Raw genomic sequence first — 24,148 nt, forward strand, 5'->3', positions numbered from 1 at the left:
TAGAGGAAGTGGAGAATCCGCCACGTCTCCAGCAGCCGAGGTAGAGAGACGGCGGTGAGAGTTGCAGTTCCCTTGGGAGAGGCAAGATGGCCAAAGACCAGAAGTTCCGCCCCGTGACAGGCGAGGGATTGGACGGTGTGTGCCGTGTTCCTGTCAGTGATTGGTTAAAGATGGGAGCGGCGAACGTCCATCCTGAGCAAGGGGTGGGTCCGGTGGAACCTGGAAGAAAGCTCCAGTGGGCACAGCCGGTGAGTAGGACCGATTTAAATGTAAGTCCTCCACTGGCTGACGCTATATTTATGCCTGCAGACCAAGACCAGTCGGGGAGAATGCTTCGATTGATGCAGCTGGTCAAGCAGGTAGAACAAGACCTTCGAGTCTGTATAGACAAGCTGGAGGGGAAGGTAGTCGCGCCACGTCAGACCTTACGTCATGAGGAAGAGAGGCACGATGATGGAATCTTTGGCCGGAGGATCATGGGTGTACAGGTGAGTTAAACCAGTACCGTAAAGGAAAAGGGAGGCGCAAGCAAACCCGTCCCAGGATCACGTGGTTACGGGAACTTAGTAGCTGCATTTACGACAACAGAAACGAAGCGAGGTGTTGATCGCTTGGAAGGGGTGGAGCCAAGACGCCGGCTGACAAGTGCCGTGGGTCCTAGTGCTCTACCGCTGGAGCCAGCATCAATCTCGCGTCATTCTGCAGGGGCACAGATGGCAAGGGGTCTTTTCCTTTCCCGTAGGAAGACTCAAGCTGTCAGAAAGCCCCGGAGAAATAGGAAGAATCGTTGGAGGAAAGCCGGTTCTTCCTACGAAGGGAGAAGTGAGCCCGTGAACTCACATAAAGAGATGAGACACCTGCTGCAGAGGGAAGTCAGAGGAGGTGTTTCAAAAAAGGGCGGTCGCTGTAGTTAACCCAAAGGCGGGGGCACGAGAGGAATGGAGCGGGTGCCGAGGTTTCGGCGACCAGGGTGCTGGTCAAAGGCTGATCAAAAGTAGCGTTGGCCCTACTCTAATGACAGAGAAGCATTACAGTGGAGTCAGGGCAACGTCTCCGCCCCTGTGTCTCTTTTCTTTTTTATAGCAACAGACCCTTGAAGACGACAAGTTACACCCACTTCGGGCAAAGTATACCCTCACGGGACAGGCCGCTGTGACCAACAAGTCTTCGTTGGCGATGGGGCAGTGTCACAGACAGCTGGGGTTCTTACCCGGCCGGGGCGCCTAAAAGGACCGGAAGGTGACAATAATAGCTTCCGGGTTAAGAGAGGGCAACTGCCCTGGATAAAAAGAAGACCACGGAAAAGGGACTAAAAGATTTTAACCCGTCGAGACCCGTGGCCACCGCCAGGGGGCACCTTAAGCTTCGTTGGACCAGGAGAATTGTCACTTCCGCCACACCAGGCAAGATGGCGGCTGAACATGCCAGGAGTGCTTCCAGGGCAAAGGGCAGCACTTCCGCCACACCAAGAAGTGCTGCCGGAAGATCGTTTCCAGCCACCTGGAATACATCCGGGCGGGAATAAAAGGGCCCGCCTCCTAACAGTCAGGGAGCTAGAGTCGAGAGTGGAAGCAGGACAAAGCTCCCAGGAGGAGATTGGCAGCGAAGGACTGAGTTATTGAAGAGTTCATTATGGGAGATTATTGCTTTGTGCTTTGTGTCGTGTTTGGGACTGTGTTTATTAATCTATACTAATAAAAGGCAAAGCCCTCACTGACTCACTTACTCACTCATCACTAATTCTCCAACTTCCCGTGTAGGTAGAAGGCTGAAATTTGGCAGGCTCATTCCTTACAGCTTACTTACAAAAGTTGGGCAGGTTTCATTTCAAAATTCTACGCGTAATGGTCATAACTGAAACCTATTTTTCTCCATATACTGTAATGGACGTTAGCTCGATGGCCGTGGGGGGCGGAGCTGCGTGTGACATCATCACGCCTCCCACGTAATCACGTCAACTGACTGTGACCGCAGTATGTAGAAAACAAGGAAGAGCTCCAAAAAGCGCTGAAGAAAACATGCATTATACAATTGAGAAGGCAGCGAAACAATAAGAGGCGAGCAAGTGACACATACATATATATGCCAGCAACACTCATGATAATAACAAAACAATTACATTGTCAATCATGTTACGTTATTATTAAAATGTGTCCTTTTCTTTTTCATTACTTCTTTAACACACTACTTCTCCGCTGCGAAGTGTGGGTATTTTGCTAGTGTTTAATAAACGTGTGACTTGTATAAAGATGTGGTCTCTGACTGGTGGTGTCCGGGCAAGTCTCACAACATATAATCCACTTTTACACCGTATGTGGTACCTTTCTCTTAAACATTTGCTCAGGTAATTTTTTTAGAGAAAAAAAAATTCATGGGAAAGGCCTTGTTGTGGGACTCAAATTTTTCTTCTGTCATATAAGTGATTAAATCTTTGTGATTGAAAAAACTGTTTAAGTTCTATCAAAAAATCCCTTGCCTGTCATGACCATCCTTTTCAGATTAAACTGGGATCTTATTTTCACAGCAGGTATCATTATCCTATAAATCTCTTTTTCCTGTATATGCACTGTTAATCGTGTCAAATTAAAACTGATCAAACTGTGAATACTGTGTAATTAAAATGGTGCACAGTGTCTTTACAAAGCCTATCAGACAGTCTTCTATAGCACGTTCATATCTACTGTGACCCTCCATTCCTTCCACCAGAGAGGACACTGATTTCCACAGCTGAGCCTTTTCTTTAGAAATGTGTGCCCCTGCAACCTGCTTGTAAATCAACACTGTATAGCTGAAATTGTTTAAAAGTTTCAAATCAAACTTAACAAAACTAAATTCAACCCACACCCAAGAGAAAGAGAGGAGAGGCAACATTCAGACCAAATCTTTAATAGCAGCAAGGAAGGAAGAGTATCCTTTCCTCCAAATGTGATTGATTAGACCCTGCCATTTTAAAAAAAGTTTTGAACAGATCCTCTAAGTGAGAATTAGATTTTTTCCATTACTATAGGACAGGGGTGGCGAACTCCAGGCCTGGAATGCCGCAGTGGCTACAGGTTTTCATTCTAACCCATTTCCTAATCAGTGACCAGTTTTCACTGCTAATTAACTTTTTCCCCATCACTTTAATAGCCCTTTTCAGCCCTGTTCACTTTAATAGCCAATTCAGAGTTCAGCCCTCTGAATTGATTCATTTCTTCATTAAATGACAGCCAAGCTGAAATGAGATGTGAAACGAGCTAACAGATGACCAGCTAAACTGGGGATTTAAACTCCAAAACTGTTGTTTTTCTGTTATATCTAAGAGCACCGTCAAAATGTTTGAGTGACCTGAGAGGTCAACCTTATCAAGACCATCACCTCTCTTTAATTTCAGATATTGTGTAATGGGCACAGGGGAGCTGGTCATGTGGTGGCTTGTTTTGTGCCTCATTATTGTTTGGCTGCTAATTAAAGAAAAATAAACAACTATGGGACCTGAGTCAAGTTAATTAAAAGAAGTAATCAGCAGCAAAAACTGGTCACTAATTAAGAAGATGGTAAGAATGAAAATCTGCAGCCACTGCGGCACTCGAGGCCTGGAGTTTGCCAGCCCTGCTGTAGGACATCAGTTACTCACTGACTTTAAAGAGGTGGGGTGGGCTTCTTCCAATTGATTAAGATAAGTCTACTTGATTGTAGTGAGGTTAAGGTAATTACAGTTTGCTTGTCCTTCTCCACTTTAAGGTCTTCTGGGATTACACCAAACACAGCTGTATGATGTATTTTAAAAAACTGTAGAAAGTCTTCCGTATCATTTTTCTGGTCTACTATGACCTTCTGTCCGACTCATTTCCACAGCTGGAGTAGAACTGTAGAAATACATGCCCCCTGCCTCAAGCTATAGTGCTATTACAGTTGCGGACATCAGACAGATGATTAAAGAATGGAAAGTTGGAGGAGTTTCTGCAGCACACTAGGCTAGAATCACTTGCTCAGCATAATAAATATAGTGTCCCAGGATAACAAAAAGATCTCAGACAGACTGAAAACTAAACTAATAAAAGCATTACCTTTCAGAATGTCCAACTCAGGTTGGCACGGTGGTGCAGTGGGTAGCACTGCTGCCTCACAGTTAGGAGACCCGGGTTTGCTTTCTGGGTCCTCCCTGCGTGGAGTTTGCATGTTCTCCCCGTGTCTGCATGGGTTTCCTCCAGGTGCTCCAGTTTCCTCCCACAGTCCAAAGACATACAGGTTAAGTGCATTGGCGCTCGTAAATTGTCCCTAGCGTGTGCCTGGTGTGTGTGTGGGCTGGCACCCTACCCAGGGTTTGTTTCCTGCCATTCACCCTGTGTTGGCTGGGATTGGCTCCAGCAGACCCCCGTGACTGTGTAGTTAGGATATAGCGGGTTGGATTATGGATGGATGGATGGATGAATGTCCAACTCAAATGTGCAAGTCTTACTAACTTTATAGACAACCTTCAATTGCGTTTTGTGAAAACAGTGAAGGATGCAGTCAAGGAACTGGAAAGCAAGTTTGAAAATATAAGGGGCAAGCACAGCAAGGAAGCTCACTTGACTCTGAGATCATTTGTTGCTTCTCAATCTTCTATCATGATTCATGACCAGATGATTTAACTAGTTTTGGAGAAAATTACATTTTCACTTTAATTAAATGGTATCAATAAGTCTTGTTGAAGAATGCATGTGATGTCAGGGCTGTACAAATGAAATGGAGATTGCTAAAAACTCTGATTAAAGGTCAGTTCTCAGACAGGTCTTATAAAAGTTTGTAGGAAGTCTTATTGACAAAAGAGCTTAATTGCACAGGGTTCCCCAATATTATACATCTTATTGAGATCATTCTTGTTCCACCTATTTCAGCAGTTCAGTGTGAACATGGCTTTTAATTACAAAACAGAATAAAATCTAAAGTGTGAAATCCACTAATTGTCTCAATCGGTGAGGGTTTAGTCATAATCAACACAGAAGGCCCATCACTTGAGCAGTTTCCTGACCCTTGTGTCAAACAATGGCTCATTTCAATCAAGAAGAAAAGAAGACCACATTACACTGGATGGCCCTCTGACATTGACATTCTGATGGTCAGTGACACAGACCCAGAGCCTGAGTAAAATGCACTGTTCTTCATGACTGTACATAGTTTGAATGTTAGAATGGCATTCATTTTCCCAAATCATCAAGATGGACATAAAAGCACAAGGGAAGGATACACTCCACTGGAAAAGGAAAAGAATTAGGCATACATGCACTGATGATAAAAGTCTGAGTCTGAAAGATTAATATTTAATACATCAATCAAAGTAATTTGATTTGCTGTTTGGCATATAATTAAAACTTTTTACTCTTCTTTTAGAAGCCAAAAGCTCCTTGAGGTGAATTTTTGGGTGGAGTGCTGTTAGATAAAATATATTGTATTTTAGGTCAGAATGTAAAGGAGGCTAGTCAGTCATAAAATTTTTAAACAGTTTGCCATATGCATGACATTCTTGTGGTGAAAGGGATGGCAGATATACTTAAATTGCAGGCATTCAAAGGATAATGGTTGAATGGAATAATAGTTAAATAATATTATTTTTACATTACAAAGTAGAGAAAAGTGAAAAAGAAAAGTAAACCACATTGACATATTTAAAATTGTTCAGCTACTTGCTAATTAACTACTTGTAATTTCCCTTGCTGTACTAGTAGTGCTAGATTAAACGTTAGGACTTAGGAAATTTCAAACCTTTTCTGTATGTTAATTTGAGCTATCAAGGCGATCTGGTTGACAAAGTTGTTAAATGGCCTATTCTCTTCAAATTTTTTCTATTGCTGTAATGTACACCACAAAGTAAATTATTTACTTGGAAATCCAACCAATATATAATATATGGCCATGTCCAGCACTACAGCTTAAACATAAAAAATCAGTCTCCCACAGACTGTCAGTATAGCAATGCCTGAATGAGTATCTAGTTATAATAGAAATACCCTTAGAAGAGAGTAGTTAAAGATTTACAAGCTATAGTTGCATCACCTGAGTTGTTAAAAGCTGTTGCCAAATAGGAATATTCAGAACCATGTGTTAGAGTGCTTTTAGAATAAAATACAACACACAGCTTTCTTAGTACACATGCACAAGGCAACCACAAGCTTCATCCTCTAGTCTGACAGGAAATCTACTAGCCACTAGCAGGATACTGTCAGTTTTGCAAATTATGTTAGTTTTCTCAAACTGTTTTCTCTTGGGTATTATTTTTAACATAACATTCTCAACCCTGTTTAATCCAGGTCATTCTAGGGCTGGTTCACAAGTAATCCCACATGTGGTTATAAAAGCATCTCTTGCCGCAGTCAGATGCAATTTCTCAGTTGGTTGGAAATATTGTGGTGAAAGCTTACCAGCTAAGGAAAAGAGATCAGTGTCATGAGAGTCGAAAAATTAAAATGAAAAGCACTGCATGGTATTGAAGAAGTGCGTAACTATGTCTGCCACCCCATGTAGTTGACAGGACTTATCATACAGTGTTGCAAGAGGCCTTTATCTTTATTTTCTTTATTTTTTGTATTTTTTATTTCTATTTGTGTTATTTTTGGATTAAATATACCATTATTTAAATTAGTGACTTTTTAGCATTATTCTGGATGTAGAGAGAAATTTTGATGGTTTCCTTTCCAATCACAATCAGTTTCCAATTTAATTTCCTGTGTGAGACTATAATATAAATTTGCTTTGAAATCCTAATTTGCATATTCTTTCTTTTTTTAAATGATTTTTTTTCTTGTTTTTAACTTTAACTTAATTCATCAAAGCAGCAAAATTGTCGGTCATAATAGTACTTTAAAATTTAAATATTCAAAATTAACATTTTATTTCTGATTTCTAATTGCTTATAAGAGATGTTAACTAGAGGGTATAGTATGCAGTATACATAATCTATTTCGGACCAATACATACTTTATTTATTATCTTTTTACTACAGTTTTGTTTGTTAAAGTATATGCATGACAATACCAAGAATAAAATCTAAAAATTGATTACATAAAATTAGATTTGAAAAATAAAAGCTATTTTTAATTACCTTCATCTGTTTTTACTGTACTTTGTTAGATTAGAAAGCAATTATCAGTTTGTATTATGATTGATAAATAAAAGCTCAATTGCCTTAACATTTCAAAGCATGTTTAAAATGAGAGAATTATGTCATCAGTGTCATCCACTAATAATATGATTTTTGTTCAAAGGTTTGAAAAATTTATAATTAAAATGTTTGTACTTAAAAATTGTGTATGAATTTCCCATTAGAGTCTATTTTATTTTCAGCAGTATCTGTGTAGTAAAATATAAACAATTACCATGTTTATAAACGTTATAAACATTAGGATAATGAATCTATTTGGTTATAAATATATTTTCTTTATTCAAACTGAAGAATAGTGACACAAAATCTGCATATTTCAAATGTTATTATTTGTGAACATCAACGTGTCTCTTTCTTTCTGTTCCAATTCCAGAACCCACAGTACACTGGAATTTCAACTTATGTCATCTTTGCACACTTGCTGAGACAAATTGCTACATTGTCTGAAGCAGACCACCATTACTTAGTTCACTGGTTTAAAAAGTAAGTGTTAAACTACTTTCTCGATTGATTCCACTTTTATTGTTTGTATACTTTATATGAAAAGAACTAGGTAATATCTCATTTGTTCTTGGTATAGAAGATAATTTGCTGAATGGCCATTGGTATACAGTTGATCCCTGTTGACAGTCCACAACATTGTTCTCAGCCACTCAGAAATTGTATTAGTTTGTTTGCCCCAAAAGCATTGCAGTTTTTTTTCCCCATGTGAGCTAGGTTTAAAAATCCAGTATGTGCATGATTAGAAAGTAAACACAAATACATGACAAAGTGAGTGCTAGTGATAAATTGTTTGAAAATGTACCTTTACTTGGGCTCATAAGAAAAAAAGTCACAGAGTTTCCCTTGCTATACTGTATGCTAAATACTGGGACAGTTTGATCATAATTAAAAAAAAAAAAAAAGATTTTTTCTAATGCTCTGTTGTGGCATTTTGGAGACTTTGAACATCAGTGAAAATTAATATATTGGTGCTTTATATAAATAACTAGCAAAATTCCCGCGCTTGGCAGCGGAGAAGTAGTGTGTTAAAGAAGTTATGAAAAAGAAAAGGAAACATTTTAAAAATAACGTAACATGATTGTCAATGTAATTGTTTTGTGACTGTTATGAGTGTTGCTGTCATCAAGGATTTGATTATCATTATTTCTTTCAATCAGATTCGTATTTGGAGGATGAGTTGTGTTCAAGTTATATTTTGTGTTTGTCAACCGTTGTAAAGATAACAGGTTTCATTCATCGAAGTGTTCGGTACTCATGAATCTAAGATGTTTAACAGGCATTCCCGGTATTAAGTTGTGGATTTGCCTGCGAATATTTAGTGGCAGCATGTCTATGATCTTAATTTAAACTTAAGCTTTACACCTTGTTTTCCTATTGATATGTCTACAAAGGCTTGTTCAGATTCAGAGGGTTGTTCCTTTCTTACTGCATCAATAAGCAGCTCGTCTTCCTCTTTATCTGAGACATCACACACTGCATGCACGGGTTTACCTTTCCCAGTCCTGCAAGCTTTAGCGAAGTGGTTCAATTTACCACATTTTTTACACTGTCTTCCTTTAGCTGGACATTGACTTTTTCCACCGTGTGCTTTGTTTCCGCAGTACCTGCACTTATGAATATGCTTGTATGCGTCACACGCTTCATATTCTTTTGCTGCCTTCTCAATTGTGTAATGCGTTTTTTGTTCAGCGCTCTTTGGAGGTTTTGCTTTTTGTGTGCGTACTGTGTTCACAGTCAGTTCACGTGAGCCGCTCAGAGTACATGCATCGAAGGTTCTCAGCTGTGCTTGTGCTATCTCGTGCGATCATGCAATGTCCACGGCTTTTTTTAATGTTACCTAAGACCCAGCACTTAAAAGTTTCTCTTGCACTTTTGCTGAGTTTGTGCCAAACATTAGTCTATCCCTGACCATCTCATCTTCGTTTGCATAAGCACTGTCCTTCACCTGCGAATATTTAGCGGCAGCGTGTCTATTGGGTTGCTGCTGACGGACGGCCTTATATGGGCAGGCACTCAATTATGTGGGAGGCATGACGATGAGGGATGCAACTTCGCCTCACACGGCAACCGAGCTGCAGGCTATGGCCGTATATATGTACGTAAGTAGGTTCCAGTTATGACCGTTACGCGTAGAATTTCAAAATGAAATCTCCCTAACTTTTGTAAGTAAGCTGTAAGGAATGAGCCTGCTAAATTTCAGCCTTCTACCTACACGGGAAGTTGGAGAATTAGTGATGAGTCAGTGAGTCAGTCAGTCAGTCAGTGAGGGCTTTGCCTTTTATTAGTATAGATTTAGCTGGTACTAAACAGAATTTTATTATTTTTAGTGTTAAGCATTGCCTCTTTTTGCTAGAGGCTTTACTTCCAACACAATGTGCAATGTCACTGATACTTTAAATCTGCCCTGCATTCAGTGCAGTCTCTTAGATTATAGATTCAAATTTCAAACAGTTTTGTTGTGCTTTTCCAGTAATAAATGCCTTTTGATTATTGACTCAAAACAGTTTGATTTTTAACTTTATTTAAATAGTTTATTGTGTTGATTTTGGTGATGGTACATGTTTTGTTTATCGACTTTTGGTGGTCCTTTTGATACCATCCATAGTTTAGTGTTTCGGTTTTGGGAACAGTTTTTCTGACTTTTGAAGTTGACCCCTTCTACGGTTTTCTGAACATACACGCATCTCCACATTTGATTAGCCCAGCCTTATTGGCTTTCTATATTCCACTTCACTGGTAGAGCAATATGCTGTTAAATATGCAATTTTCAAATTAAATATTAATTAAGTTCAGAAAAAAGGAGTAAAGTGCATCTCCCTATGGGTCTCAGTTGTCCTACCCAAGAGACCGACCTGATTTTAATAATGTCTAAATCTAAAAAGTTAAAATTTAGCCATTTTCATGTGTGTGATTTTGTCTATTTTGAGGTTTTGCATGTGAGTATTTTAAGTGTTTTTCAGGTTTTTAAGTGAAATTAAAAAGTTGATTTTGGATACAGTTTTATTTTTCTTACTTATACGTGACCAGATTGCCATTATGATAATGCCACAGAAAGGGATGATGCAAATTTGACAGCAGTTATATGCTGCTTTACACTTTAGTGGACAAAAAAACTTTGATTTTTATAATGATAGTGAGCTTTCAAGCAAGTAGGCCCTAACAGTGGTAATTGTGTTCTGGTAACAACCTCTTTCTATATTCTGGTTATGTCCTTTTTTTGTATTTGACTTTAGGTCTCATTTTGCCATATTGGTTTCTGGTCATTCAGTTTTGTTTTCCCTTTGTGGTATTCTTCTCCTTGTGTAGTATAACAGGCATTTTGCTGCTTAATCATCTCTGAGGTTTGTAGTGCTCATTATAATTTACAGTAATTATGTATCCACAAAAGTAATGCCTGCCATCTCTTACATTGCCACTCCCTCAGTTGAGCACTGTGGGACAAAGCGTCCTGTCCTGCGAGGGGCATCGTTCTCCAGGAGTGGCTATCTGCATTGGCCAGTCCATAGTTTTGCCCTGAAAAACCATAAGCAAGAGAAATGTGGGGAGATGCTGCACTGTTGTCGTGTCCTGATGTCCTCCCTGGTTCTGAGCGGACATTTTCTCCACATGTGACCCAGTTTGCAGCATTCATAACACAGCTGCCTCCCTCCTGATGTTCGTGCCCTGCTAGTTTGGAAGCAGACTGGAGGGTGGACCGTCTCCCTGCCCCTGCAGAAAGTGTATTGTACTTCTGACTCACGTGAGCGCACAGGCTCACGCGCTGAAATATCAGGAGATCCTTGCTTTTCCTGTGAATCAAATTTTTTATCTGGGGTGTAGGTACAGTCTGGGTCTCTCTTCGAGATAGAATGCCATTTCCCTGTGCATTCGCTGTCGGGTCTTGTGTGGGCTCATGGAAGTTGGAGTTTCAGGATATGGCTTGTTGCTGACTGCGATCCGACTGTTTTAATTTATTGGTGGATCGTTCTGTCACTTCCCAATCCTCATTACCTTTATTCATAGTGGACGGAGCATCGCTCACCTCCCTCCTTCCCATTCTTGAAGTCGGCGTCCATTGGGATACCATCCAAGCAGATGACGGGTTGACGCTAACCTTATCTGTCCCACCATTCCTCGGGGCAGGTCATGTCTCTTGTCTCCAGCAAACCGTTGGCTGAAGTCTTCAGCGTTCTGATGTCTGTCGGGAATCCTACTATCGTCTTCAGGAGTATATTCCGTTCCTTCTTGGATCTGCGGATGATCCTCCTCTACAAGCAAGGTACAAGCATAGGACAAACTTTACTAATTCAAGAAGCCTCTTGATCCTCTCCCTGGCATGTACCTCTTTCTGAATGCCATCACCGAGAGCTTTTCCCTCCCGATAGAAGTAGTTGTCCCCCGTCTCATCTCTGATGTCGACAATGTTGAGCGCCTCAATGTTCCGCGGGTTGTCGGTCTGCTTAATTTTCTTCTTTATCGTGATGGACTGGCAAGGGTTTTCTGGCAGGCTTATTCGTGCCGTAGCACTGTCGTCTTGGGATGTCTCCACAAAAATATAAACAGCTTTCTGCCAACAGATGACCAGAAAATACTGCCGACTACTCCACTTGTGGATACTAGAAGGCGTTCCTTTAACCCAACACATAGACAATAAGGACACAAGGAAAAAGCACCAAGAACTTGTTTTATTCACTGTTACTCTTTACAAGGCTTTCCACCACCACTTCCACGAGTAAATAAGAATACAGCACACAATAATTCTATTTCTTTCTCCTCCACTCCTCCCAGCAAGCTTTGCCTATTGCCTCCCAACTCTGGCTCCTTGACTGGGTTTAAGGTGGTCCCTTTTATATTGCCCAACTCGGAAGTGCTTCCGCTCTTCTGCCCACGTGGTCTGCCAGCAATTCCGGGTTAGGCGAAAATCTCGTCCCATATAAGTCCTCCACAGCAACACCCCTGGTGGTATCCACGGCACCCAACAGGGCTGAGATAATGAACTCCAAGTCCCCATATTGCCCTGCAGAAATCCAGGGCACCACTGCAATACCGGGGAGCTGTCATCTAGTGTCTGAGGGGAGGCGGTGCCTTAAAGAAGCTGCCTTCCCCCATCCTTCTATATCCTGAACGTCCTGGCCGGGTTGAGCTGCTGACTGTCTTTTAGAGTAGATATTTGTAGATTTGAGAATTTAATTAAAAGTTTAGATTTTTTTTTCTGATCAGGTATGAAGAACAGTAGGTCTAATGCTTTTGTTATGAGTCTTGTTACCAAAATTTAAAACAGCAGAGGGAAACCATGTATGAAAATCTTGGTCACTTTGGAAACTTAATAAACAAATGTATTAACAAGGTTAAACCCAAAAAGCAGAAGTTTTTTATAGCTTTTTTAAACTATAATAACTAAATAGAACAAATGGTGAACAAAGAAAATACTAAGTTAAAACAAAATAAAACAAAAAGGAAAAAACACAAAAAGGAAATATTCATATATACTATTTATATCAGTATACAAAAAGAAAAAAAGAGAAAATAAAACTTCAAAGAATTGCAAAACTAAATACAAATTACTAAAAAGTTCAATCATTAAAAAAGGGACTGAAATGAACAAAAGTATTAAACAGGAATTCAAAAATGACAAAACTAATCAAGCCTGCCCACAGTCCTAATTCCTAAACCAAAATACCCAATCAAAAAGTCATAAATCAGAACATTAAATAGTCAAAGATTATTAATAACTTAAAATCAACATTCCAAAATTCAAAGAGAGAAACAAAGACACAGTGAACAGAAGCAAACTGATTCTACTCCATTTAAAGGACTAACATACCAAAATATTTATAGCCCCCATGTGCTGTAGCCTGACCTAAACCCAATTGCAACACCTCATGGTAATTACCTAATCAGAGTTTCATAATAGCACTTAATTAAACCATTACCAGTACTGGGTAGGGAGCAAAACACTACATTAATTCAGATAGCTAAATGAAAACAACCCAACTTAAACTAACAAGAAACTGACAAACACAAAATAAAGAAAACATAGATAGAATTTTCACAGAAATATAATATCTTTAGCTTGACTAATTAAACATTGTACAGGTTCTTTATTGACAAACTACACATACTGTATACAATCTTCCATTTTTTGTAAAAACTATTTTTTTCCTTTTGCTAAGTTGAAGGATGACGGTGTTAACTGTAAAATCAGACACATTATACATGTTCATCACAGAGGCACACACCCATACTCACATCAGCTGATTTGCAGACAAACAGCATCCTTGTGAGACAAATCTGTACTCAAAGTTCCCAGCTTTAAAAAACAAAAACTGGATGTGACAAAAAATATGGAAATGTTTACAGAATGAATTTCAGAGTTCATCCCAGCTGTCCGTACTTCTGAGACCACCAGTAACTTTCCCCAAATGAAGGTTTTTTGATTATGAATAGACAGCCTATATCATACAGCTAAAAGTATGTGTTTATGTGTAAAAGTATTTTGTGTACTTTTAGGAGCAAAACATTCATAAATAAATATTGGAAATTACTTTTTACTTGAACCTATTTTCACAAATTGATTTGAACACATAAAATGTATAACAGTGTACACATACTATTATTGCAATAGTAACATAGGTTTTAAACTGAGAAGTGCAAGCTCCACAATGTTTACTGGTCAGTGATTGGATAATATTAAACTATAAAGCTACTGTAAGTTTGTTTTTCCAAATACTTCTGATCTGATACACAAGAATTCAGTTTTCTTTCTATTGAGATTAACTTTTGAGAAATGTAACATAACATTTTCAATCCAGCTTTTTCTAGGTCATAGTTGTTGGGAAGTGAACTTACCTTGGTAGCACTGGATGCAAGGGAGCAACCAACCTTGGAAAGGGCCCCATCTCAACGAAGTACCTGGAAATCCAGAGACAAACTGACACCAACACAAACATGCAAACGTCTACACTGACAGTGGTGGGGAATCTAACCTAGGATGAAGTTCAAATCCTTGTGCATGTCAAAATGTGTTATGAAAAAGGATAAATATCGTTGCATTACAGTTTCCAGAAAACATTAAGGATAACAGAATGTTTATTTATGGGGAAAACAGTGATAAGTACAATGTATCTTTATATTAAAATGTTATTTATAATGGATTTGTCTAGTTTAATATAAGAGGAAGAAGTCTATAATTTATCTGTCTGCCAATTTTTTAACTCTCCTTTTTGAAATTTAATGTTAGGAGTCAAAAATACCCCGTAACTTATTTCCCCATGATAATCCAACCCATTTCTCAACTAACATGGTTTTCACAGAACCACCTTTTGTTTTGTTCATTTTTAATGTAAGTTTCGTTTGTTAAACATTTGTAATCATTTTTATAACAGCTTGCTTGAGTAGAAGAGCTGAACAATATTATTCAGTTACCAATACAAAATCATATACAGTGTACCTTTAAACTACCTAAATCCACTAAGTAAAATTTCAGTCAGTACCACTAGCCTAAACTACTTAGTTTACAATAAATAATCAGCAAATTGGCATTGAAGAAATTAATGATGACTTTTGCTTCTAGGATAACATGGCAAGTAGATCCTTACAAAGTACCATACACATAAAGGGCTTTGAGAATTATATACATTGTAGTGAGAAGTCAAGCAAAATAACACCATTTATTGGCTAATTAAAAAGATTACAATATGCAAGCTTTTGAGGCAACTCAGGCCCCTTCTTCAGGCAATAAATCGTTCACTTGAAGAAAAAAAGAAGACCACCATACACACGGGCGTTTTCTCACTCTTGTTATGAGAAACAGAGTTGGCTGTCTGAATGTGGTGTAAGTAATGTTTGCTTTCCTTGTTTGCTGTTTCAAAGTGTCTGTACCAAAGTGTTGTGGACAACGATGAGGATACGAAACCTGAAACATCTTTCTGAAAAATGCAAGTGGAAAAATGCTGACATCAGAGCTCTTTTTTTACTGGCTTCTCCAGAAGGAAATATAGGTATCCTGATCGTAAAGACAGAATAAGATGGAAATTGGACTTATCCTGTGGTTGTAGTACAAGACAGGTTGTGGGGGGGTTGAGTTATGTTTTACGGTGTTTTTGTCTGCGGATCTTACAATGTATACCCAGGTGAAGTAAGCCTGGCAAACTTGGACTGGGCAGACTGGCAGCCAATGTACAGTAGAATCAAATTAGTGTGGGATTGGTTCTGTAGATGTGCTAAATGATAAACTGAGATGCAAGACTTGGTAAAAATCAGAGAAATAGTGATTGTATGATGTGGATTTAGGGAATAAACCTGGAATGGCCAAGGACTGGGCACTGTATTAGCAGCGTCAGAATAAGATTTGGGTTGGCTATGGATGTATTATAGGACAGACGGAAGTCCACATTATTGGAAGATTATGGAGGTGGGGGAGTGGACATTATGGTGTGAGTTTTTGGCAGAATGGGGAACTGGGCATTTTGGCAGAGGACTGGGCAATTTAGAGATAGGTGTAGTATAAAATTTGGGTTGCAGGTCCACCTGTACCTGTTCCATTTATAGGGCAAGTTATGGGAAGAATAAGGAGACTGTAGATGTCAGGGACTTAAGTTTTAGAGCACAATAGAAATTGAAAAGCTGACATCAGATTACAGAGTATGGTGGAAAGTGTATAATACATTTTAGTCTGGATTTGTCCTATGGGTCTGGCACTGGACAGGCCAAGATGGGCATTGACACTAGAACCATGAGAGTATGTGGAATGACCAGATAGATAGTTAGATATGAAAGGCACTATATAATAAATAAATATGAAAAGTACTATACAGTTCTCTCATAATAAGAAAAAAAATTATCTAAATTTGTGCTCAGAAACGCATTAGCAAGCAAGTGGTATGTTATGAGGGAAATGGCAAAATTGTAATCATTATCATCAATGGAGCAGATCACTTCATTAAATCTGGCATTGCAGCAAGCTTGAAAGTAAAGGCTTTTTCTCCTTCTCCTTCCTGCTTTCCTGTTCCCATTACACATAGTCACAATCCAGTTAATAAAGATGTGCAGAGTATACTGTCAGTCCCAGACCCAGGTGAAGTAGTTGAGCAGAAAGAAGTAAGTGAAAACACCAGAGTTTAAAATGTGTCATTAGTATTTTTCACCATAACAGTTTTTCTCCAAAATTGCAACAACCTGGGTGTGCACAGTATGGGTATAATTTAATTTGGCATCAAAAAAAAAGTTCTTCAATACAATACAATACAGTTTACAATACAGTTTATTTTTGTATAGCCCAAAATCACACAGGAAGTGCCGCAATGGGCTTTAACAGGCCCTGCCTTTTGACAGCCCCCCAGCCTTGACTCTCTGAGAAGACAAGGAAAAACTCCCAATAAAACCTTGTAGGGAAAATGGAAGAAACCTCGGAAAGGCAGTTCAAAGAGAGACCCCTTTCCAGGTAGGTTGGGCGTGCAGTGGGTGTCAAAAGTAGGGGGTCAATACAATACAATATACAGAACAGAACAATTCCTTAAGACAGCATAATAATAAAAATTTTAGAAGTACTGTTTAACAGTAGATGATATGACATAATTAGGTTTGGATATTTTTAGAGTCCTGGAGACCTCATCCATCTAGCTGCCTCCCCATTTGGCCATGCCACGGCTGAAACGTTGCTCGATGAAAGGACCCTCTTTCCCATGATTCCTGTGATCCTCCATCAGGGATGACTTTACCATAGGCAGACAAACAACTTGGCAGGTGGGCCGTGGCACCAATTGCCACATTTGGGTACCGAGAAAAGAAACAGAATAGGTGAGGGTTAGTATTCAAATATAATTATCATGTTACTTATGTTATAGTGCTAATGACTAACAACAGAGATGCAGTATGTACAGTTAATCAGCAGCTCTAGTCAGGATATGCTAAACTGAAGTAGTGAGTCTTCAGCCGGGATTTAAAGGCTGAGACTGAAGGGGCATCTCTTATGGAAGCAGGAAGACCATTCCACAGTTTAGGGGCCCTGTAACTAAAAGCTCGACCTCCCACTGTTATTTTATTAATCCTTGGAATCCTAAGCAGACCGGCATCTTGAGATCTTAATGTGCCTCTTAGGTTTGTAAGTCATGATAAGTTCAGACAAGTAAGCGGACCTTGGCCATTTAATGCTTTATATGTTAAAAGGAGGATTTTGAAATCTGCCCTAAACTTAACTGGGAGCCAGTGTAAAGATTTAAGAACTGGGGTTATGTGTTCATATTTTCTTGTTCTTGTAATAATTCTTGCAGCGCATTTTGGATTAACTGGAGGCTGTATAGAGAACAGTTTGAACAGCCAGTGAACACCGCATTGCAGTAGTCAATCCTACTAGAGATAAATGCATGAATTAATTTCTCACAATCCTGTTTATTTAGAAAGCCTTAATTTCCTAACATTTTTAAGATGGAAAAACATGTTTTGGACGACTTTGTAATATGCTTTAAATGACATGCTAGAGTCAAAGATAACTCCTAGATTGCGGCTGATTCAGTAAAATTAATTGGGATTCCAACTGAGTTAAATGACGACAAAATATTGCTGTGATCAGCGTCATTCCCTCCAACAATTAACATCTCTGTTTTATCTGTATTTAAAGACAAGTAGTTCTCATTCATCCATTCCTTTAATTCACTAACACAACTAATTAAAGACAACATCGGAGAAACTTCATTTGATTTAAATGAAAGGTATAACTGGGTGTCATCTGCATACGAGTGAAAATTAACATTATGTTTCCTAATGAGAGATCCCAGTGGAAGCATGTAAAGTGAAAACAGTAAAGGTCCAGTACTGAGCCCTGCGGACACCATATTGAACTTCTGTGTATAATGATGGAGTACTGTCTGCACATTTCTGTACATACTGGAATCGATTTGATAAATAAGAACTGAACCAAGCGAGCACGGGCCTGTAAGCCCAACATCGTTTTCTAGCCTGTGCAGTAAAATAGAATGGTCAATGGTGTCAAATGCTGCACTTAAGTCCAACAACATAATTACAGTGGAATTTCCTTCATCAGAGGATATCAGAATGTCATTTACAACCCGTGTTAGTGCCGTTTCTGTACTATGACCAGTGCGAAAGCCAGACTGGAATTTCTCAAATAAATTGTAATGCGTAAGGTGTGACTGAAGCTGACTGGCGACTACTTTCTCTAGTATTTTAGAGAGAAATGGTAAATTTGAAATAGGCCTATAGTTATTTAGTATGTGTGGGTCTAGGTCTGACTTTTTAAGTAAAGGTTTAATAACTGACACTTTTAGTGCATCAGGTATGTGCCATGCAGTAATGAACTATTGATAACGGTTAGAATAGGCTGCAAGAACATCCATTGCACTTTTACTAGTTTTGTTGGCACTGGATCTAGGGAACAAGTAGTGGGCTTCATTTTAGTAATTAAAGTTAAGACTTCCTGGTGAGTTACAGGATTAAAATTACTAAAGTGCTGAATGCAATGTGACAGGGTCTGCTAAGCTAGTATTTGGTTTGTACTGTGATGCTGAGATCTGGGATCTTATATTTTTAATTTTCTCATTGAAGAAGTTCATAAAGTCTGTACTGCTAATATCTGTTGGTATTTTGCACTGTTGATCTGAATTTCCATTTGTTAATTTAGCCACTGCTCTAAAAAGTACCCTAGGATTTTTATTATTGCTATCTATTAATGTAGAATAGTATTCTGAGCGAGCTTTAAAGAGGGCTTTTTTATATTTATTTACACTCTCTGTCTATGCAATTTGAAAGACATGTAGCTTTGTTGTTCTCCATCTGCGCTCCAGTTTTCGACACTCTAATTTAAGAGCTCGAGTATTTTCATTAAACCAGGGAGAGTTTCTATGTGCTTTGATCACTTTTGTTTTTAGGGGAGCCACTGTGTCCAGAGCATCTCTCAAGGTCACATTATAATGTGATATTAGCTGATCTAAATTGTCTTCCACGTTTACATTTGATGTTAACTGATCTAAATGGTTTTCCACAATTATACTCGACTTACTCAAGGTATCTATAAATTTTGAAGCAGAATTACAATCTAGATGTCGCACTGTCTTTGTTTTAATCTGCGAGTGCACTGGCATGGGCAGAACTAAATCAAACGTAATTAAGAAGTGATCGGAAATAACTACATTTAATGGAGTAATATTTAAATTTTGAATTTCAACTTTGTAAGTTATAATTAAATCTAATGTATGGTTATGATTATGAGTTGGACCTTTGACAATCTGACAAAATCCTACTGAATTTAACAAATAAGTAAAACATTTGCTAAAAGTGTCAGTTTCCACATCAATGTGTACATTAAAATCCCCCATCAGAACTACGTGATCATAATTTATAGCCAAATCAGACAGAAGGTCTGATAGTCAATAGTTTCTGACTTCAGCAGAGAGGGTTGAAATAAATTATTTTTTGAGGTGGAGTTTCTTTACTATTGTGAGGAGAATATTATTTTTTTACTACATCCATGGTGGTGGTGTCATGACACCAAACACTTTCTTAATATCAGCTACATGTACTGAAGAATCGTGTAGAAAGAATCCGTAGCTTTAAATGTATTGAAGTTATCGTTACTGATGATCTACTGTAACATAGGCACAATACATCTCAGCTATTGTCAAGAAGGTCTACAAATACTTTACTTACGCAGACATTTGAGGTATGCTCAAAAGTCTTCATATGTGCTTACCAACCATTGTTGGTGCACAGTGGACTCCATCTGTACTGGTTGATTAACAGGATTAGCACTGCCTTGCTCAGAACAACAAACATTACAGAAAGTGGTAAAGTCCGTTCAGAATATTCCTGAACTAGCACTTCTGTTAAGCACATAATCCCACAAGCTGCCTTAGAAACGCATATGATATTATTAAAGACTTGGATCACCTGCACAGGTCATTTTCCCTTCTCTTTTCTGGCTAATGATACCAGACCATTAGCACTTGCACCATGAGATTCAAATGTGATTTTCAGTCTTATGTCATAAAACTCAGCAACTGGTCCTAATGACATCTGCATTAGTAGGTGTTTTTCTTATATTCACTCATTTTTTCCGTATATATTGTCTGATGTTGTAGTTAATATACAGTATACTGTTGTAGATAGATAGATTATTTTATTATTAATTGTTATATTGTATATATTGTTATATTCATTGTCTGCTTTTTATACTATACAACCGTCACTACTCAGAGGGAGACATAAAAATAAGAATATTATAAAAAAGAAATGACACAATATGTCTGCTACAGCCACTTATTATGAATTATACTGTAGTACAAAAATAGTAAACAATGTAAAATTTGCATTGTTATGAACTGTGCTATATTTATAAAAACTACTAATACTATAGACCCCTGGGTTCAAATCCTGGCCCAGTCACTGCCTATGTAGAGTCTGCAACCTGCCTGATGTTTTCTCTAGGTACTCTGGTTTTCTTTTCACTGACCAAAATAAAATATATTTAGTTGCCCATAGAAAACGACATAAATTCATCTGATCATGGATTCTAGAAGATGATAGATGCTTTGTTCAGGATTGTAGTGGAAATGATTGTATTGCACTGTTGGTGTAAAAGTAGGATTGCTGCGCAGTGTTGCTACAAACGGCCCTTACCACCAAAACCAAAAGATTCTTGATAGGGTCAAAATCCATAGATGGTACAGGCCAATGAAGTAATGAAAACTCGCTCTCATGTCACTGGGACCAATCGGCAATTATACATACTTTAAAACATAGTGCATCCTCATGTTTTAAATGTCCATCAAACTGTGGTCGGGAGTGTATGAAACTTATCAGCAACAATGTTACACCCTGTCATTCAGGGTGTTGTTTAATGGGTATCAGGGACTCTGATGTGTGTCAGGGCAACATTCTGCACACCATCACACTGCCACCACCTGTACTGGTGAAGTTAACGGACGCTTTGCTTAAGATGAATTCTTATCCTTCTATCAGCAGGGTGAGATGGAACCTGGATTTGTCTGACTGAGCAATTACTTTCCATTCTTCAGCATTTAAGTTTTGATGTTTCTGTGTTTTGTGTGTATAATAGCATGGTCATTGGCTGTTGTAGCCCATTCAAGAGAAGGACCCTTCAAGTTGTGGCCCCTGTGTTGGTTGTACAATACTCACCATTCTCCTTTGACCCTACAAACTGTTTTCATCCACAGGGTCTCATATCACTGTTAAATTTTGATTTTCATGCCATTCTCAGTAAACCCTTGAAACTGCTATCATGTGGCATATGAGAGATGGGAGGTGTACCTAATAAACTGGCAACACAGTGCTTATCATGTCTTTTTCTAACTCTTCTATTTTGGTTGAGTGTTAGTCTGTGAGTGAAGGCACTCTGTATGGAAGTGGTAATCTATCCATGGTTGGTTTCTGCCTTGTGATCAGTGCTGCCAGGATAGGCTCCTGACTATGACCTGAAATTAGATTTAAAAACAAATATTTGTTTTATCCCCAAGTTTGATATAGCAAAATAAAATATTATTAAAATATTTTCCCAAATACTTTATTATTAGCATATTTTTTTATAACTCATGTGGTGTCAGTTCTGTTCATGTCATACATTGATCCCTAGGCTTTCTCAGAAGAGGTTCAAGCAACTTATCGACAGACTTCTTCAGTTTATATCACTGCGTCTCTTTCCAGCAAAACCTGATGAGCTTCCACCTCTGGCAAAATGTGCATGGTGGATTCCATCTGCAACCAAGGTCCTTGCTTTGCTTAGTAAGTGAATATTTAGTCATTTTTATTATAACATTGTTTATTTTAAAAAGTACACAAATGCTAAAATGTTGGATATTTTAGGATCCTTTGTTCTTGGTACATTTACAGAAATAGTGACAGGCACTTACAGATAAGTCATTTACTTCATATATATAAGTCAGAGTCTCTGGTTACTATCTACATGTGAAAGAAAGCCGCTTTGCGGATCCTACGAAATTGATGTGCGCACTTCAATGTTTGATGAATGGTTCGATTTGGTGAAGCAAAATGCCGACATACAAATGCATTCGTGGTGCTTTTATAATTTTGAACAACATCAGATATACAAAGTCTATAGCTTGTAATGCTAATAAAATTCTTAAAAATTATGAAAATTCTTGTAGTCTCAGAATTCATGTAGTCTTAAAATTCTGTTCACTTAAGCCAGCCAGCCTTCTAGCTCCTCTCTAGGTATTCCTCAGTGTATCCCAACACAGGTAAACAATGATGATTCCAATAGAATGCAGTAATTAACAACAACACATTTATTCCCAGGCAGGTACATTTAATGCTACTACAGAGCACCAAGAAAGGAATGGGAAATATACAGTAACAGCCTCAACTGTAGCTCAAAACAGTATATGCCATGTTAAAATAATGAATCATCAGCATTAATTTAAAAACTGAGATTAACTATGCTCATGAGAATCCATAACTTGTGTTAGCTGAGTTGAATGTTACACTTATTCTGTTTTAACATGCCCTGCTTGGCAGAAGAGTAAAACTAAGGAGAATATGAACATTTTAAGAAGGAAAAACTCTTCTGTATCTAAATAATATACTGGAAATAGCATTGTGTTTTGAAGTCTGGGATCCAGTTGTGCAATGGAAGAAGCATAATAAGGAGTAAAGCAAAATAAAAAAATACAAAATAATACTTCAAGTACCCAATACAGTATTATTTTTGGAATAATAGATTAGCACTGCAAAATGTGAAGGTTAAAATCCAATTGTAAGAAAAGTGATTAAAGGAAACAGAATACAGTATATTACTAGCAAAGATGAGATCAGAAAGAGAGTTGAATTAAAAATAGAAACTAATATATAATTTAATATATGTTTATTCAGTTTCACCCAGATTTTACAGCAAACAATTCAAAGATCTGCAGTAAGGAAATCTATGTATCTCATTTATTTTTGCTTGTAAGTAGTTATAATTACATCCATATATCCAAAACCTACTTAATGCAATTTATGTCTTAGTGGGCCTGAAGCTGCTAAGCAGTAATCCATCCTGGATAGGATGGGGGTCTATGCTATATCTGTTGAATTGAACATATACAGTGATCCCTAGCTATATTGCGCTTCGACTTTTGCAGCTTCACTCCACTGCGGATTTTAAATTTAAGCATATCTAAATATATATCACGGATTTTTCGCTGGTTCGCGGATTTCTGCGGACAATGGGTCTTTTAATTCATGGTACATGCTTCCTCAGTTTGTTTGCCCAATTGACTTCATACAAGGGACGCTATTGGCAGATGGCTGAGAAGCTACCCAATCAGAGCACGTATTACGTATTAAATAAAACTCCTCAATGATATAAGATATGCTTCCCGCACAGTGCTTCACATACTTCAAAGATCTAAGAGCCTGTATTGATTTTTGATTGTTTGCTTTTCTCTGCCTATCTCTCTCTCTGATATTCTCTGCTCCTGACGGAGGGGGTGTGAGCAGAGGGGCTGTTTGCACAGAGGCTGTTTGCTTAGAAGATACGGACGCGCCTGTAAAAAATGCTGAAAGACTACCTTCACATTGATCCCTTCATTGCGGCTGCTTTGCCATACTTAAAAGCCCAACAGCCCTATTGATTTTTGCTTGTTTGCTTTTCTCGTGCTCTCTCTCTCTCTGACATTCTCTGCTCCTGACGCGTGCACTCCTTTGAAGAGGAAGATATGTTTGCATTCTTTTAATTGTGAGAAAGAACTGTCATCTCTGTCTTGTCATGGAGCACAGTTTAAACGTTTGACTAAAGGGTGTTATTTCATGTCTAGAAGGCTCTAATAATGTTAAAACACTTATTTAGAAGGTCGTAAACAGGTTTTCTATGCTCTAACTGCGAAAATATTAGATTTATAAATAAAGAATCCTACTTCGTGGAAATTCATTTATTTGTCTGAAGCAGATTAACCACGATAAACCAGGGTTTACTGTTTAACTGTGTGGGGAATATTTATAAACAGTGTGGGAGAGTTTCTAAGGGCTTAAAATATATAAAAATAACCATACAAACATATGGTTTCTACTCGC

General features: G+C 38.3%; 1 protein-coding gene across 3 annotated transcripts in view; it reads left to right on the forward strand.

The window, feature by feature from the left end:
• Positions 1 to 24,148, forward strand: part of hectd2 (HECT domain containing 2) — a 177,413-nt gene that overhangs the window by 107,763 nt on the left and 45,502 nt on the right. For 2 of the 3 annotated variants that reach the window (XM_039771949.1, XM_039771940.1), the window contains exons 8-9: positions 7,497 to 7,606; positions 21,711 to 21,859. In XM_039771949.1, the coding sequence (XP_039627883.1) occupies positions 7,497 to 7,606; positions 21,711 to 21,859 (259 nt within the window). Of the gene's footprint in view, positions 1 to 147; positions 489 to 7,496; positions 7,607 to 21,710; positions 21,860 to 24,148 lie in introns of those variants that run through there. The other variant, XM_039771957.1, reaches the window with a different exon arrangement.

Source organism: Polypterus senegalus, chromosome 1 (assembly GCF_016835505.1).
Source record: "Polypterus senegalus isolate Bchr_013 chromosome 1, ASM1683550v1, whole genome shotgun sequence".
NCBI classification, from domain to species: Eukaryota; Metazoa; Chordata; class Cladistia; order Polypteriformes; family Polypteridae; genus Polypterus; species Polypterus senegalus.